This window comes from Sander lucioperca, chromosome 17 (genome assembly GCF_008315115.2).
Source record: "Sander lucioperca isolate FBNREF2018 chromosome 17, SLUC_FBN_1.2, whole genome shotgun sequence".
Lineage (NCBI taxonomy): Eukaryota > Metazoa > Chordata > Actinopteri > Perciformes > Percidae > Sander > Sander lucioperca.
In genome coordinates, this window is record NC_050189.1 from 4,809,941 (window position 1) to 4,825,453 (window position 15,513).

The 15,513-nt window shown below is 41.1% G+C and overlaps 1 protein-coding gene across 6 annotated transcripts in view; it reads right to left on the reverse strand.

Moving 5' to 3' along the window:
* Positions 1–15,513, reverse strand: part of chd3 (chromodomain helicase DNA binding protein 3) — a 48,898-nt gene that overhangs the window by 25,961 nt on the left and 7,424 nt on the right. For all 6 annotated transcript variants that reach the window (XM_031289815.2, XM_031289816.2, XM_031289814.2 and 3 more), the window contains exons 8-21: positions 13,597–13,772; positions 11,832–12,101; positions 10,273–10,476; positions 8,478–8,701; positions 8,059–8,190; positions 7,695–7,791; positions 6,517–6,708; positions 6,230–6,430; positions 5,825–5,962; positions 5,188–5,309; positions 4,819–4,992; positions 1,203–1,344; positions 742–873; positions 387–504 (exon numbers count right to left, since the gene is read on the reverse strand). In XM_031289815.2, coding sequence (XP_031145675.1) covers positions 387–504; positions 742–873; positions 1,203–1,344; positions 4,819–4,992; positions 5,188–5,309; positions 5,825–5,962; positions 6,230–6,430; positions 6,517–6,708; positions 7,695–7,791; positions 8,059–8,190; positions 8,478–8,701; positions 10,273–10,476; positions 11,832–12,101; positions 13,597–13,772 — 2,322 coding nt within the window. The remainder of the gene's footprint in view (positions 1–386; positions 505–741; positions 874–1,202; positions 1,345–4,818; positions 4,993–5,187; positions 5,310–5,824; positions 5,963–6,229; positions 6,431–6,516; positions 6,709–7,694; positions 7,792–8,058; positions 8,191–8,477; positions 8,702–10,272; positions 10,477–11,831; positions 12,102–13,596; positions 13,773–15,513) is intronic.

The following is a 15,513-nucleotide window of genomic DNA, read 5'->3' on the forward strand; positions in this document are numbered from 1 at the left end:
GGAGAAAATCAAACTGTGATGATCACCAAAAAATCCAGCTTGGAAGTCTAAAAAAGCCCAAAAAGCAAACAGCAACACATTATTGCTACAGTATTTTCATTATGATACCTCTTCATTAGACATTTCTTTTGAAATTCTGTTTTATTTAACTAGCTGTCCCTGACAATAACCTGTGTAAGGCGGAAGAAACAGGAAGTTCTGCTGTTTCTGCAGTCGCCAATCAAGTAGTTTTCTGGTAACTTCAAACAATGTTCTCTTGTGAAGTAAAATGCATTATTTCAGTCAATTTCCGGGAACTACTCAAGGGAACAATAGGTGATAATGATGTAAATCCTACATGACCAGTTTACTGCACCTTTAATGACTGCAATCATCCAGTATCTCACCATTGAAGCGGTCAATGGCCTCTTGTCTCAGCGCTCCTGTGACGCCTCCATCAATTCTTTCATACTTGTAACCTTCATGGTCTAAGAAATCTTCTAGTAAATCCAGCATCTTAGTCATCTAAAAATGGAGGAGAGAAAGAGAAAGAAGTGTTTTCATCTACTGTATACTCGATTACCCACGCACAGCTGGAATCCATCTGCTGCTGAGCCTTCTGGAGGCGCCATGGGACTAGTTTAACATCTGTGAAGGGAGCTGTCCATCTGGTGTGTGTATACTTACCTGTGCTTATGCATACTGTGTGTGTGTGTGTGTGTGTGTGTGTGTGTGTGTGTGTGTGTGTGTGTGCGCGTGTACCTGTGAGAAGACCAGTACTCTGTGCCCCTGCTCTTTCAGTTTACTCAGCATCTTCTGCAACAGCGTCAGTTTCCCAGAGGCCTTAGTGAGGGCCGACCCCTCGTAAGCACCGGTTGGGGTTTTTTGGGCTTCCTACGAACACACACGAACCATGCCATGAGGAACAAATGACTGTCTGCATCTCAACTGTAGTTTTAATCATATACTACACTAGTAGCATATGATTATTACAAATTTGATTTTAAAAAGATCACTACTAATCATCACCACGAGGTGTCACTTTTCAGGAGAAAGTCAAAGCAAATGGTTTGAAAAGAATGAAATACTAGCAAATAATGATTGGTTTTCTTCTATTATATTTCTATCAAAGCGTTATGTTTGGCTATAGACGGTATTGTCGAGGACAAGAGTATGTGTGTATGTATGTGCGTGTGTGCGTGTGTGTGTGTGTGTGTTCTCACCATGGAGGCGACAGGGAAGAGGTAGGGGTGGTTGCAGCACTTCTTTAGGTCCATCATAATGTTGAGCAGGGAGACCTGGTTTCCTCCACCTTTTGAGTTCAGAGCCTCAAAGTTCTTGGTCAGAATCAGCTTGTAGTATTTTCTGTATTTAAAAACAAAGACAAATGAAAAAATGTTAAGTGCACAGTCCCATACATATTCAATGTAAGCCATGTAAACCAACACAAAGACTAAGACAAACGTCCTCTCTTTTTATCCTCTCCACCCTCAATTGCTACATTGTTTATGAAAATATCCTGACAATTTGTTGAGGAATTGTCTAACTTTCTACTTCAATATTACATATGCAATTTTTTTCTGCAAAATATAAGTATATAAGTATATATTGCTCTGAATCCACATTAATCAGTGGCAAATTGGGGATTTTTGATTGATTAACAAAATAACATCTTACATATATATTCCATTTTCAGTGTGGGGCTAGTTAATTTCCATTAAATCCAATTATTGTTGTCCATTTCAAATATGTTGTAAGATTTTTACATTTGTAGCTCCCACAGTAGCAGTTGGCCTTTAAACATTTTTAACAACATCAACATGATGACTTCATGACCTTTTTTAATGATAAAATTATAACAATTAGAGAAAAAATTCATCACCTTCTGCCCACAGCTTCCAACGACTCACCATTGGGCGCAGGAGGGCTAGAGAGAACGATAAGACCTGATACTTATTTAGACGGCTTTTATCCTTTAGACCTCCAACAATTAATGTTAAGGGTCTCTTCAGCTAAGCCAACTACCTGTCTCTTAGACCCCATTCCAACGAAGCTACTTAAAGAAGCACTACCCGTGGTCAACACCACATTACTAGATACGATCAATATGTCCTTATTAACGGGTCACGTACCGCAGTCTTTTAAAGTAGCTGTGATAAAACCTATTCTGAAAAAACCCACCCTCGACCCTGAGGTCTTAGCCAACTATAGACCTATATCTAACCTCCCGTTTCTCTCCAAAATCCTTGAGAAGGTAGTCGCTAATCAATTGTGTGACTTTCTGCATAGAAATAGTCTATTTGAAGACTTTCAGTCAGGATTTAGAATGCATCATAGCACAGAGACGGCACTGGTGAAAATCACTAACGACCTTCTAACTGCTGCTGACAAAGGACTTGTCTCCGTACTTGTCTTATTAGATCTTAGTGCTGCATTCGACACTATTGACCATACCATCCTCTTACAGAGACTGGAACATTTAGTTGGCATTAAAGGAATCGCACTAAGCTGGTTTAAGTCCTATTTTTCTGAGCGATCCCAATTTGTTAATATTAACGATAAACCATCCAAATACGCTAAAGTTAGCCATGGCGTTCCTCAAGGCTCAGTGCTTGGACCAATTCTATTCTCTTTATATATGCTTCCTCTAGGCAATATTATTAGGAAACACTCAATTAACTTTCACTGTTACGCAGACGACACCCAATTATATCTGTCAATCAAGCCAGACGAAAGCGGTCAGTTAGCTAAACTTCAAGCGTGCATTAAAGATATAAAATCCTGGATGACCCACAATTTTCTGATGTTGAACTCAAACAAAACGGAAGTTATTGTGCTGGGACCCAAGCACCACCGAACTTCATTATCTAAATATATAGCTACCCTAGATGGTATTGCCCTGGCCTCCAGCACTACTGTCAGAAATCTAGGAGTCATTTTTGACCAGGATCTATCCTTTAACGCCCACTTAAAACAAACCTCAAGAACAGCCTTTTTCCATCTTCGTAACATTGCCAAAATCAGGAACATCCTGTCTCAAAACGATGCTGAAAAACTAGTCCATGCATTCGTAACTTCCCGGCTGGACTACTGTAATTCTTTACTATCAGGCTGCTCAAATAAGTCCCTCAAGACCCTCCAGCTGATCCAGAATGCTGCAGCACGTGTTCTGACAAGAACTAACAAAAGAGATCACATTTCTCCTGTATTAGCTTCTCTGCATTGGCTTCCTGTAAAATCCAGGATTGAATTTAAAATCCTTCTCCTGACCTACAAAGCACTAAATGGTCAAGCACCATCATACATAGAAGAGCTTTTAGTACCTTATTGTCCCACTAGAGCACTGCGCTCCCAGAACTCAGAGCTACTTGTGGTTCCTAGAGTCTCTAAAAGTAGAATCGGAGCCAGAGCCTTCAGCTACCAGGCTCCTCTCCTGTGGAACCAGCTCCCAACTTGGGTTCGGGGGGCTGACACCGTCGCCACATTTAAGAATAAACTGAAAACCATCATCTTTGATAAAGCTTATAGTTAGGGAGTGAGGAGTTGCAGCATAGTAGAGTAGAGTAGAGGGAGGCAGGAAGTACAAGCCCGTTCCGGCAGGGGAGAGTACGAGCCCGGTCCAGGGCCCCTCTCTTTAGCCTGCCTCTCTTAGTTATGCTATTATAACTCTAGACTGCTGTGGGAAGCTCCTTCCAAGGACACAATGAGCCGCTCCCTCTTCTCTCTTTTCACTTGTCTCCTTTTGTGTGCATCTTAGTCCCAGAAATGCCTGTTACTAACCTAGCTCTGGGGAGTTTTCTCCCCGGAGTCCCTTTGCTTCTTCTTCACCCAGAACATCGCCTTGGAATTGGGTGGCACCTACACCGGGGTCCTGGGTGCAGCTGACGCTATGGACTTACTACACCCTGCTACGCTCTGCGTTTCCCCGCAGTGTCCGACTGCGTCCTGCCGCGTCCAACCGCGTCCACCCAGGCTGCTGTGCCACACTACACCCCGTAACGCCCTGCTGTGCCCTACTATGACATGAACTACTATGACTACCATTGTGATCACTGCTTCACTATCTTTATTATGACTATTATTGCCACCATTCACCACTCCCCCAACTGGTGCCGTCAGACACCGCCTACCAAGAGTCTGGGTCTGTCCGAGGTTTCTTCCTAACAAAAAAAAGGGAGTTTTTCCTTGCCACTGTCGCAATAGCTACTGCTAATGCTTGCTCTTGAGGCAACCACTGTAATAGTTGGGGCTTCGTAAAGTACAGAGTTTGGTCTAGACCTACTCTATCTGTAAAGTGTCTCGAGATAACTCTTGTTATGATTTGATACTATAAATAAAATTGAATTGAATTGAATTTCAAATAATCACAGCTAACCAACCATGATAAATGTTATTTGCAGGTAAAAACATGTCAGGACTTCAACTTTAAAATTTTCTTTGTTTTATAAATGTTTAAGTTGCGACCATTACAACAGTATTGCAGTGACTATTTCAACATGAAGCAGGCCCTATGATAAATCTGATACATATTGAAATATAGTCATTGAACAGGTGTTAAAATAAAGGTTGAATGTAACCTAGATTAAACAAAAACAAATTTTGCCCAGCTTTAACCTAGATATCCAGATGTTTTGACCTACAAAAATCAAAATCATGCTTACTGGAAATTTCAAAACAGTCCTCCACTGTTGACCACAGAGCACCTTAACAGTGCCTTGTTTAAGAAAATGTAGGCTAAGTGGTTAATGATCTAGCTAGAGGGGAACGTGCCCCAGTTATCTAAAAATGTCAATCACCAGCGTATCCACATTTCCCCCTAAACCCTCCCTCGTGTCGTACTTCTGCATAGGGCTCAGCTCCACTCTGACAATCAGCTCGGTCTTGGAGGGCATGTTCTTGAAGACGTCTGCCTTCAGCCTCCGCAGCATGTGAGGCCCCAGCAGGTCGTGGAGCTTCTTGATCTGGTCCTCCTTGGAGATGTCGGCAAACTCTTCCAGGAAGCCTTCAAGGTTACTGTACAGAGAGATGGACTGGGTGAAGGACTGATAGTACAGAGTTCTTGGTTCAAATTATCACACGTTATCTGACACCATTAATGAATTATTACTAAAAAGGGAAAGAATGATATGCAGTAAAATAAATACGTCTGCGTGTGTGTGTGTGTGTGTGTGTGCGTGCATGCGTGCGTGTCTGTGTGAGGCGTCCTACTTGAAGCGGTTGGGTGTGAGGAAGTTGAGCAGGTGAAACAGCTCCTCCAGGTTGTTCTGTAGTGGAGTTCCTGTCAGCAGCAGCTTGTGGTCGATCTTATAGTCGTTCAGACGCCTAAAAAACTGCAAAGACAAGTTACAGTCCCTATCATACATCTGCAGTACTAAGTCAGATAAAAAAAAACAATATAATAACTATAATGTATTTGTCATATAATGCATTCATTAATTTATTGATTGTCATTGTGGTCGACATTATCAATGTAATCGTACATACATCTGCAAGTGCAGGTGTACTAGCGTTTAAAATGTTTTAGTTGACTTATAGATGTAGTGTTTTGGTATAATAAAGTAAATTGAATTTGAGAGTGAGAACTCAAGTAAAAAGAACTTGCGGTCGAAAAATGGCAAACATGTTAAAGATACTGGAGTGGATTTAGAAAGATTTCTGCCACTACATGGTTTGTCCACCAGAGAGTGCTGACAAGATTATTTTCCAGCTGTGACATGTCTCACTCAGTACATACAGTATCTTGGTCACAATTCTTTAAAAACCTTTTTTTAAGGGCTCTTAAATTATATAATGGGATTTATATTAACGTTGACACACACACAGACACAGACAGTAGCTGCAGTACCTTGGACTGGTTGTTCTTGAGCCGGTGAGCCTCGTCCACCACCAGACAGGCCCAGTCGATGGACTTGAGCGCCGTCTGGTCGATGGTCACCAACTCGTATGAGGTCAGCAGCACGTGGAATTTGATAGGAGCCTCTCTCTGCAGGAAGATAAGAGGGAAACTTAAGAGGAAGGAGGACAGGTTATATTATATTAAGATCATATTTGTTTTGTCATATTTTGATCGTTAATGTTAACATAAAACATAGTTTTGAGTTACATTTTGCCGGGAATTATTAAGAATAAAAAAAAAAAACCAATAACACGAAATTATCCTATAATTACAACACGATTCCACTGACAAAAAATACCCAGATAGAACTGAATTATTGCCCAGCCGTGAATAACGCAAATCTATTTTCCTCACCCTCAGTTTGAAGGCCTTCTTCCCGCCTTTGACAGCCGTATCGTCGAAGGAGAACTCGTTCTCTCTGATGATAGCTCGGCTGTCCTTGTCTCCCGTGTACGTCACCACGTAGAAGTCGGGCGCCCACATCTCAAACTCCCTCTCCCAGTTGATGATGGTGGAGAGTGGAGCGCTGACCAGGAACGGACCCTTAGTGTGACCCTGAGGGACGGAGGAGGAGGAACGATTCATGCAATCTTCGAAATCAGTGAAAACAACACAATAACAGGACCAAGGGGCTCCAGTACCTCTTTAAAGAGTGAGTAGAGGAAGACAATGGTCTGGATGGTCTTGCCCAGGCCCATCTCGTCTGCCAGGATGGTGTCTGTGCCCTGAGCCCAGGAAAACCGAAGCCAGTTCAGACCCTCCAGCTGGTACAGGTGCAGCGTCCCACCCGTCGATGTGACAAAGTCGGGCTGTTCCTCGTATTTTATTGTAGGCTGGACGGAGAGAACACAGAGGAAAGACTTGAAAAACCTGATTGGGATACAGTTAACTGTAGTTTTAATTGTAGTTACATTAAAGGACAATTCTGGCGCAAAACGAACCTAGGGGTTAATAACTGATGTGTACCTCTGGGACATGTTTTCATGCTAATCGAATGTGTTTGTAGCTTGAAACAAGCTAACGCGGACCGCTGATTAGCTTACAACGCTAGTATTCAGGGCACAGGGAAAGTAAAAACAAATCGCTATTTATACAACTAAAAAGGCTCAAAATAGCACCACACTTCAACGGTAGCATAACGAGGGTCCCTACATGTTAACCGAAGCATTGAGAACTTTGTAAGTGTACAGACAGTTTATTAAAAAGATTATATTATATTATATATTAAGATTATAAAGACAATCGCGTTCTCGTATACAGGCGGCCGCCGTCTTGGGAGCTACTGTCTTTCTAAACTATCTTTTTAATAAACTGTCTGAATTGTCCTTTAACAAATAATTCAAGTTCAAATTCAATTCAAGTTTTTTTTTTCCACAAGACAAAATCAACTCATTAAACAAACTTTTGAGAATGTATTGTACATTTTATTCACTAGATTAATTAACACATAAAAAGAATATGGTTTCACCTTATATGAAACAGGTAATTAAGTAGTATGCCTAAGAGTACGTCAATTTTAAACATCACAAATAAAAGCAATGCCCTCAACAATATGGTTGTCTTTTTTTTTGGGGGGGGGGGCATTTCGAACCCTAGACCTTCTGCGTCGAGGAATAAACCTATGCATATGTGCGCCCGCTCTACCAACTGAGCTAACCGGCCACACACAAAATGGTTGTCTTTTCAAACCTGACTGAAGCTCCAGAGAGTCAGAAACAAAAATCAAACATTCTTCTGGAACTGAGATTTGGTGTAAAATAAAGACAGGTCCATACAGCAGCTATAAATCGGACAGATACTGAAACTACAGTTAACTCACATCAGTGACCGGCGAGGCAGGAGACTCCTCTTCACCCTCCTGGATCTTGCTCCTCATCCTCCTGGGTTTGTCTGGATCCTCCTTCATTATTGCATCTCTGTTCGACAGCAAGTTGAGTCAAGCACGAAAGTAAACAAACGAGTAAATACGAGTATTTTAAAAGCATTGATCTACAGGTAGGTTTCCATACTTTGGAACACTCTCCGGTCCCATGACAAACCTCTAACCCAATGAAAAGAGCTGAAACAATATCATTACTAGACTCATTTTGAAAACTGTTTTGCCTACTGTCTTGCTGTAAAAAAAAGCAGCTCTTGCTTGTTATATTCAAAAGTGTGGGTCAAATGTTTCCAGCAGGTCCTACCTGTGCTTCCAGTAGTTGCCCTTGTAAATTGCAAAGTCTGGGATGTCCAGGTCATCTCTCTCCCAGGTGCACTGGTCATAGGTCAGGTCCCTCCATTTCACCAGGTAGTGGTACGTCCCCTTCTTATCCACACTGGCAGCGAGACACATACAGTACAGTGCGTGCTTATTAAATTTCTGTGAATGTGTACAAATGTTGTCAGTTTTTGTAAACCACCATTTTGTACTTTAACATATAAATAAATCACATTGGCTGACTATGGAATGCATTATAAATCAATAACAATACATTCAGGAACTAAACATATAGCCTGCCATGCTTTAGTACTTAACATACTTTTAAAGAACTTAATGAAATAACGTGTGACACACACAGAAGACCAGATATACTGCATTCTCATGCTCACACACAAACCTCACCTGTGGTTGATGATGCGGTGGATCATCATCCACTCAGGCTTGATGCCAAATCTGTAGTACTTGTCTTCCAATATGGCGTACTGGGGGTCCTTGGCCCTCCTCTTCTCACTCTTTCCAACTCCGTTCTCGTCCTCTCCGCCTGACCCGTAATCCAGGCTGGGAGGCTCGTCCATGTCCGTCTTCCTCTGGTAGTTTCTGAACATCACAGAGTGGAAGATCTCCAGCTGGAAGGAAGAAAAGAGGAAGAGGGAGAAAAAGATCATCACCTTTGGGACAACATCAACAACAATCCACAATGGGTATCCCACAGGGCTCCATCTTGGGGCCTCTGCTTTTTGGTTTATACATAAACGATTTACCAACATACTGTCAGTCAGCTAATTGTCAAATGTATGCTGACGATACAGTAATTTATGCATCAGCTAGGACACCAAGTACAGCAGCAGAGATCCTGACCAAGGAAATGGAGGGTATATCCCAGTGGCTTAAAAAAAAAACATTTGACGCTCAACATCAAAAAGACTGTATCTATGTGCTTCTCTATAAGAGGGAAAGCCAAGTGTACTATCAAAATAGACCAAAAGGCCATAGAGGAAGTTGAGGAATTTAAATTTTTAGGTATTATTCTGGATTCCCAACTCAAATTCAATAAACACATTAACAAACTTTGTAACACTGTCTGGACAAACCTGAACTGTTTCAGAATGATAAGGCATCACATTCCTGTTAAGGCAGCTTTACTGTTTTTTCATGCCATGATACTATCTCACTTATCCTACTGTGTTACTGTATGGGGCCAAGCCTCCCCGACAACAGTCAAACCCATCATATCATTATACAAACAGGCACTGAAAATAATGGATCAGAACCAACATTGTGGCACCACTGTTTGATTGTACAGAAATACAAGCTTTTAAATTTTGATAGTTTTATTAAGTTCTCTTTTCTTAAACTGATTTTTAAATGCGCAAACAATCTAGCTCCAGCCATACTCTGTCCTTTTGTGACAAAAACAAATACAAGGAGAGTTGCCACTAGGGGAGCAGTGGGTGGCAACTGCATAGCAGAGGGGCGCAAAACCACTTTCGGCCAGTCATGTTTTTCAGTGATAGGGACCCATTTTTGGAATGATTTACCAACTGAAATAAAAACACAAACCAAACTGAAAACATTTAATAGAAAGGTGAAATACTGGCTGAAAGAAAACCAAACAAGGTAATCACTGAGTCAGTGGTGTTGTTGTAATGTATTGTCTGTGCTGGATGCCTGGCTGTTTGCGCTTGGCTGCCAAGGTTCACCCTGCGGGGCGGGGTCCGGGTATGTGAGCTAAACATGTAGAGGCCCGGGCCCCTCACTATGGGGGTGGATATAGGTGAGCAGGTGCGAGTGGCTGGGTGCTTGGGATTTGCGTTATTACGTGATGTGCTGTTTTGTGTAACGTGGTCACGACTCTGAAATGTTGATGTAATATATTAGTATATAATGTATTTGCTGCATGACTGTGTAACTGTGTAACTCACACTATGTAGTTATTTTAAAAATTGTACTTGGATTATTTGTTTTTTAGAAAGGCCTGACCAGTGACTGGGGTTGCAAATTAGCCTATTGACTAGAAACCTTTTATGCAACACATCTACACATATTGTTATGGCCTTGACTGTGATAATTATGTATGTAATAATGTACGCTGCATTGTCCCTGACAAATAAACTAATAAATAAATAAAACATTTTGAGTTTGACTCGATTTGACCGTCACTTTACATCCATCCCTCCATTAATCTTTTCTCTCTCACCTGCAGCTCAGTGATCCAGGTACAATGCCAGAAGGACTGCCCAGTCAACTTGACAAAGAACTCTCTCTCGGCTCTGCCCTTCATGGGTGGCGGCGGGGGGGCATCAGGTGGTGCGTCAGGAGCAGGGGGAACCGGGATGGGAGGCGGAGGTTCACCCCATCTCCAGTGGAGGATCTTCTGGACACGTCCTTTGATAGGCGGACACTAGAGGGGGAATACACTTATTAATGAATCCTCGGAAGTGTGTACTGATCCTGTGGTTGCAGTCACATAATTGGTTAAGACTAATTATTCAATGACACACAGCTGAGTCTGTTTGATACCTCTGTAACTAACAAAGAGTCCGTTTGGCTTGATACGTTGTACCTTTTTTAATGTAATATAATAAACTTTCTCTAATGTAATAAAATACAGACTTTAAAGGGAGCGTTCAGCAGTGTTGCGAGTCCTTGGGAGGCACAAATCAAAATTTTAGTTTTTTCGACTTACACTGATTCCCCAAAGTGCTGTCATGTTTCTCAAACAAAGACAGCAACGGCCACATGAATGACATATTGGCTGAAATCAGTACATGCACACAAAAAAACATTTTGCACAGGAAATCATGTCCACAGTCAGCGTCAGTGTTATTTTTTAACAATAGCTACTTATTTTAATCGTATTATCACAAGATGCTGCCTCGTGATTTTTTGTTTAGGTGTGTGAGTGTGGGAGCATTTAGACTGACAGCATAGTAAGAGCACAGTTTACAGCACAAACGTGTCTAAATGTAATTGTTTAGCGGTGGAACCTGACTTATTTAGACTTATAGACGTCAGTGTCCATTTCCATTTTAGTCAGACTAAAACCCAAGGATTCATCGCTACGTGAAGTGATCTTTTCTTGCAACACTGCTGTCACAGCGACACTCTCCCTGTCTGAAGTCTTTGTCATGCACATACGCACATGTAAAAGGGTGATTAGAAACCTGGTTAAATGTTTTTATGGCCTTAAAATCAACATTTAAAACATCAAGATTATTGCAAAAAGCCAACTGTCAACCTATTACCTCAGTTAATGTAAAGGCACTAACTGAACATACAGATTTCATATCGATCATTCATTTTTACTCCAAATCAAAATAAAGCAACAAACTAAAATGTCCTACTACTCCTATTTTGTCAGAATATAAGAAAGTATATGCAATCTATTTTCATCATATATTAGTAAAGGGACTTATACATCCTGAATTTGTAAGCCTGTAAATCAATAATTAAACTAGATGGAGAGAGGGGCGCCTGTGTAGCTCACCTGGTAGAGCACGCGCCCATATACGGAGGCTCAGTCCTCGACGCAGCGGGCCCAGGTTCGACTCCGACCTGAGCCCTTTGCTGCATGTCATTCCACTCACTCTCCCCTTTCATGTGTAAGCTGTTCTATCAAATAAAGGACTAAAAATGCCCAAAAAATCTTTCAAAAAAGAAAAAAAAATACTGTAAACTAGATGGAGAGAGTACACAGAGTCCTGAATTGGATATAAACAGAAGTTTTACATTGAAGTGAAAATGGGAGCAACTCACCATGCATCGCGGACACAGCCATTCTCCATTGGGGATCTCTGGCAGCGGCGGGTTTAGACAGTGGATGTGGTAGGAGGAGGTGCAGGTGTCGCAGCACAACAGTTCACCGCCATCTTTACACACCCGACAGAACTCCATGTGGTCGTCATCTTCCTCATCTGCCCCGGCGGGGATCCCAATGCTGACCTCTGATATCACTCTGTCCTCGCTGTCCTCCTCGAAATCCTCAAAGTCCTCGTCCTTTGCTTCCCACTGAATTCCTTCTTTTTCCTGGGAAAGAAACGTTTATTGATTGACATCTCAATTGAGTGAAAAATTGACAATACCATTTTTGCAGTCAAGTTGGATCCAGGTGATAGCTACCCTAGCTATCTGGTCTTATTGGCTTTGAGTAACTATGACTAAAAACGTAAGAACAATGGGGAGAACTCAGAAGCTGGTCAGTCCCCAGACTAGCAGGATTAATTTGAAGAGGAAACTTTTAGTAGAGAGCAAGTCAAGCAATATTAAGCATATTTGCGGTTTCCTTCTCCTGTGCACCAATGCCTATTTGTGAGTAATGAGTATATTTGGGCATAACAACATTGCCACCTAAAAGAATAATATTGGCTAGTTCGAAAATATAAAGCTAAAAGTCTGGAAGAAAGGAAGTATTAAACTGTGGCAGCTGATTGACTTTCTGCCGAATAAAAGGAGGATGTGAGTCGTTTATTGAGCTTCTGGTGCCTGTTACAAAAACGCGATTTGCGAACATTGCGGACACAAAGATCGGAAATCATGGCAGCGTCATGTTACACAATGACTGTTTGCTCGCAAATAGCATATGCATTTTACATTTCTCTCATATAGCAGCGTAGTGGCAACGAGCAACAAACCGGCAGCTGGTAGTAGGCTACATCTATAAATAAGAATTTCACAAGGATCTGGACTAGGGATGGACGATTAATCGAAAATGTATCGACATTGAAATTCTGAAGCTGTTATCGCCGTATTTTTCCCATGACGATAATTTCGATAATTTTTATAAAACTAAAATGTGACTTTTTTCACATGACATTTTCAAGCAATGTATATATCTCACCTTCAATATTTGAGCCTATTTACAGTACGAGAACCTTGCCAATGAACTATGAATTTTTTTTTAATTATCATTCATTTATCGTTATTGAGGTAAAGGCAATTAATCGTGATTCTGATTTTAGGTCATTTCGTGCGGCCCTAATCTGGACTACAATTCATTTGTTTTAACGGCATTTCTTAACTGTCAGAACTATCCAGTAAAATGCAAAAAGTCTTTCTCTGTGTTAGTATTTTGTATACAACTCGACCAAACGCCTTAGCAGTCCACATTAAATTCACTGTGTAGAAAGAGATGCACCCGGCCAGCAATACAGTTCACGTTAACAGAATTTGACTAATTGTGCTTGTTTCAGTGTAAAGACAGTTGATGAAAAGATGAGGATTTATTTGTGACATTACTGAATAGATCTACACCCACATCACCACTTCAGGTACCTGTCTTTGTCTGGGCAGGATTGTGTATGTCTGAATGCAGCCAGCTTTCCACTGAGATTTGTGATGCAGCTACAAAGCCTCTATTCATCTGGTGCTCCAAGCAAGTAAAAACAAACCACTTTTAACTGTTTGTTTTTTTTCACTCATCTTTGCCAGGTAGACGTGTCGCTTAAAGATATATATGTAAATAAGGATGCTAAGCAAAATCATGAATAGGAAGCAGAAACAGACGTGTTCCTGTTGTACTCACGCAGTGCGGGCAGCTCCACTTGCCCTCGGGGGCCTTGTCCAGCTCAGGCTCAAGGCAGACGAGGTGGTAAGCTCGAGGACAAGTGTCACACAGGATGATCTCTCCGCCCTGCTGACACACCTCGCAGTAGTCCTGATGATCCGTCTCATAGCCGTCGCCATCCTCTTCACCTGGGACTGGAGGGACGAGCACAGAAAGACATAAATGTCTGAAACATGTCTAAAAACGCAGTTTTTTTGTTTTTCATGTTTAAAAATAATTCAGACTGAAAATATGAATCAAAGTAAACTTGACACAGATGTGGACATGTTAGATTGTATGTCATTCATAATTAATTATTGTACAGTTGTGTTCAAAATAATAGCAGTGTGATTTAAAAAAGTGAATAATGCTCAAAATCCTTAGAATAGCTTTTAATTCCATAATATCAATGCATTGGGAACACTGCATATTCAATTCCAAATCAAAACATGACCAAAATTGATCAAGTTTGTGTTATACCTTTACTTTAACATTTACTGTATAAACTGAAAAATGTCTCAAGGGTTTGCTTTACTTTGAATCACTGCACTAATATTTAGTTGCATAACCATTATTTCTGAGAACTGCTTCACATCTGTGTTGCATGGAGTCGCCCAACTTCTGGCACCTGTGAACAGGTATTCCAGCCCAGGACGATTGAACTACATTCCACAATTCCTCTGCATTACTGGGTTTTGCCTCAGAAACAGCATTTTTGATGTCACCCCACAAGTTTTCTATGGGACTGAGGTCTGGGGATTGGGCTGGCCATTCCATAACATCAATCTTGTTCATCTGGAACCAAGACTTTGTTCGCTTACTGGTGTGTTTTGGGTCATTGTCTTGTTGAAAGACCCATTTCAAAGGCATTTCCTGTTCAGCATAATGCAACATGACCTCTTCAAGTATTTTGATGTATTGAAACTGATCCATGATCCCTGGTATGTGATAAATAGGCCCAACACCACAGTATGAGAAATATCCCCATAACATGATTTTTGCACCACCATGCTTTACTGTCTTCACAGTGTACTGTGGCTTGAATTCAGTGCATGGGGGTCGTCGGACAAACTGTCTGCGGCCCCTAGACCCAAAAAGAACAATTTTGCTCTCATCAGTCCACAGAATGTTGCCCCATTTCTCCTTTGGCCAGTCAATGTGTCCTTTGGCAAATTTCAACCTATTCAGTACATGTCTTTTTTTCAGCAATGGGACTTTGGGGGGCTTCTAGCTGATAGCTTTGCTTCACATAGCCTTCTTCTGATCGTAACAGTACTCACAGGTAACTTTAAGTCTTCTTTGATTTTCCTGGAGCTGATCATTGGTTGAGCCTTTGTCATTTTGGCTATTCTTCGATCCATTCGAATGGTAGTTGACTGCTTTTTCCCACGTCGTTCATGCTTTGGATGCCATTTCAAGGCATTTAAAATCATTTTGGCTGAGCAGCCTATCATTTTCTGCGCTTCTTTATATGTTTTCCCCTCTCTAATCAACTTTTTAATCAAAGTCCACTGTTCCTCAGAGCAATGTCTGGAACGACCCATTTTGCTGAGTATTTCAGTGTGAAATGCACTATAACCAGCATGCACAACATTTTCTTCCTTCCTTCCTTAAATATGGGCCATAATTGACACCTGTTTCTTCACAGAATCAATCACCTCACTAACTGAACACAACACTGCTATTATTTTGAACATGCCCCTTTCAATTACAGATTAAATTACACAGAATGAGCAGCATGCATGTCATGACAGTTGGTCTGTTGGTTTTCTATGACTCTACAACACTTACTAGTAAATTATTTGCCATGTAGAAATATCACTTCTACCAAAACAATTGATTTATGAGGTTAGTGATGTTGAACTACTATTATTTTGAACACAACTGTACATATAA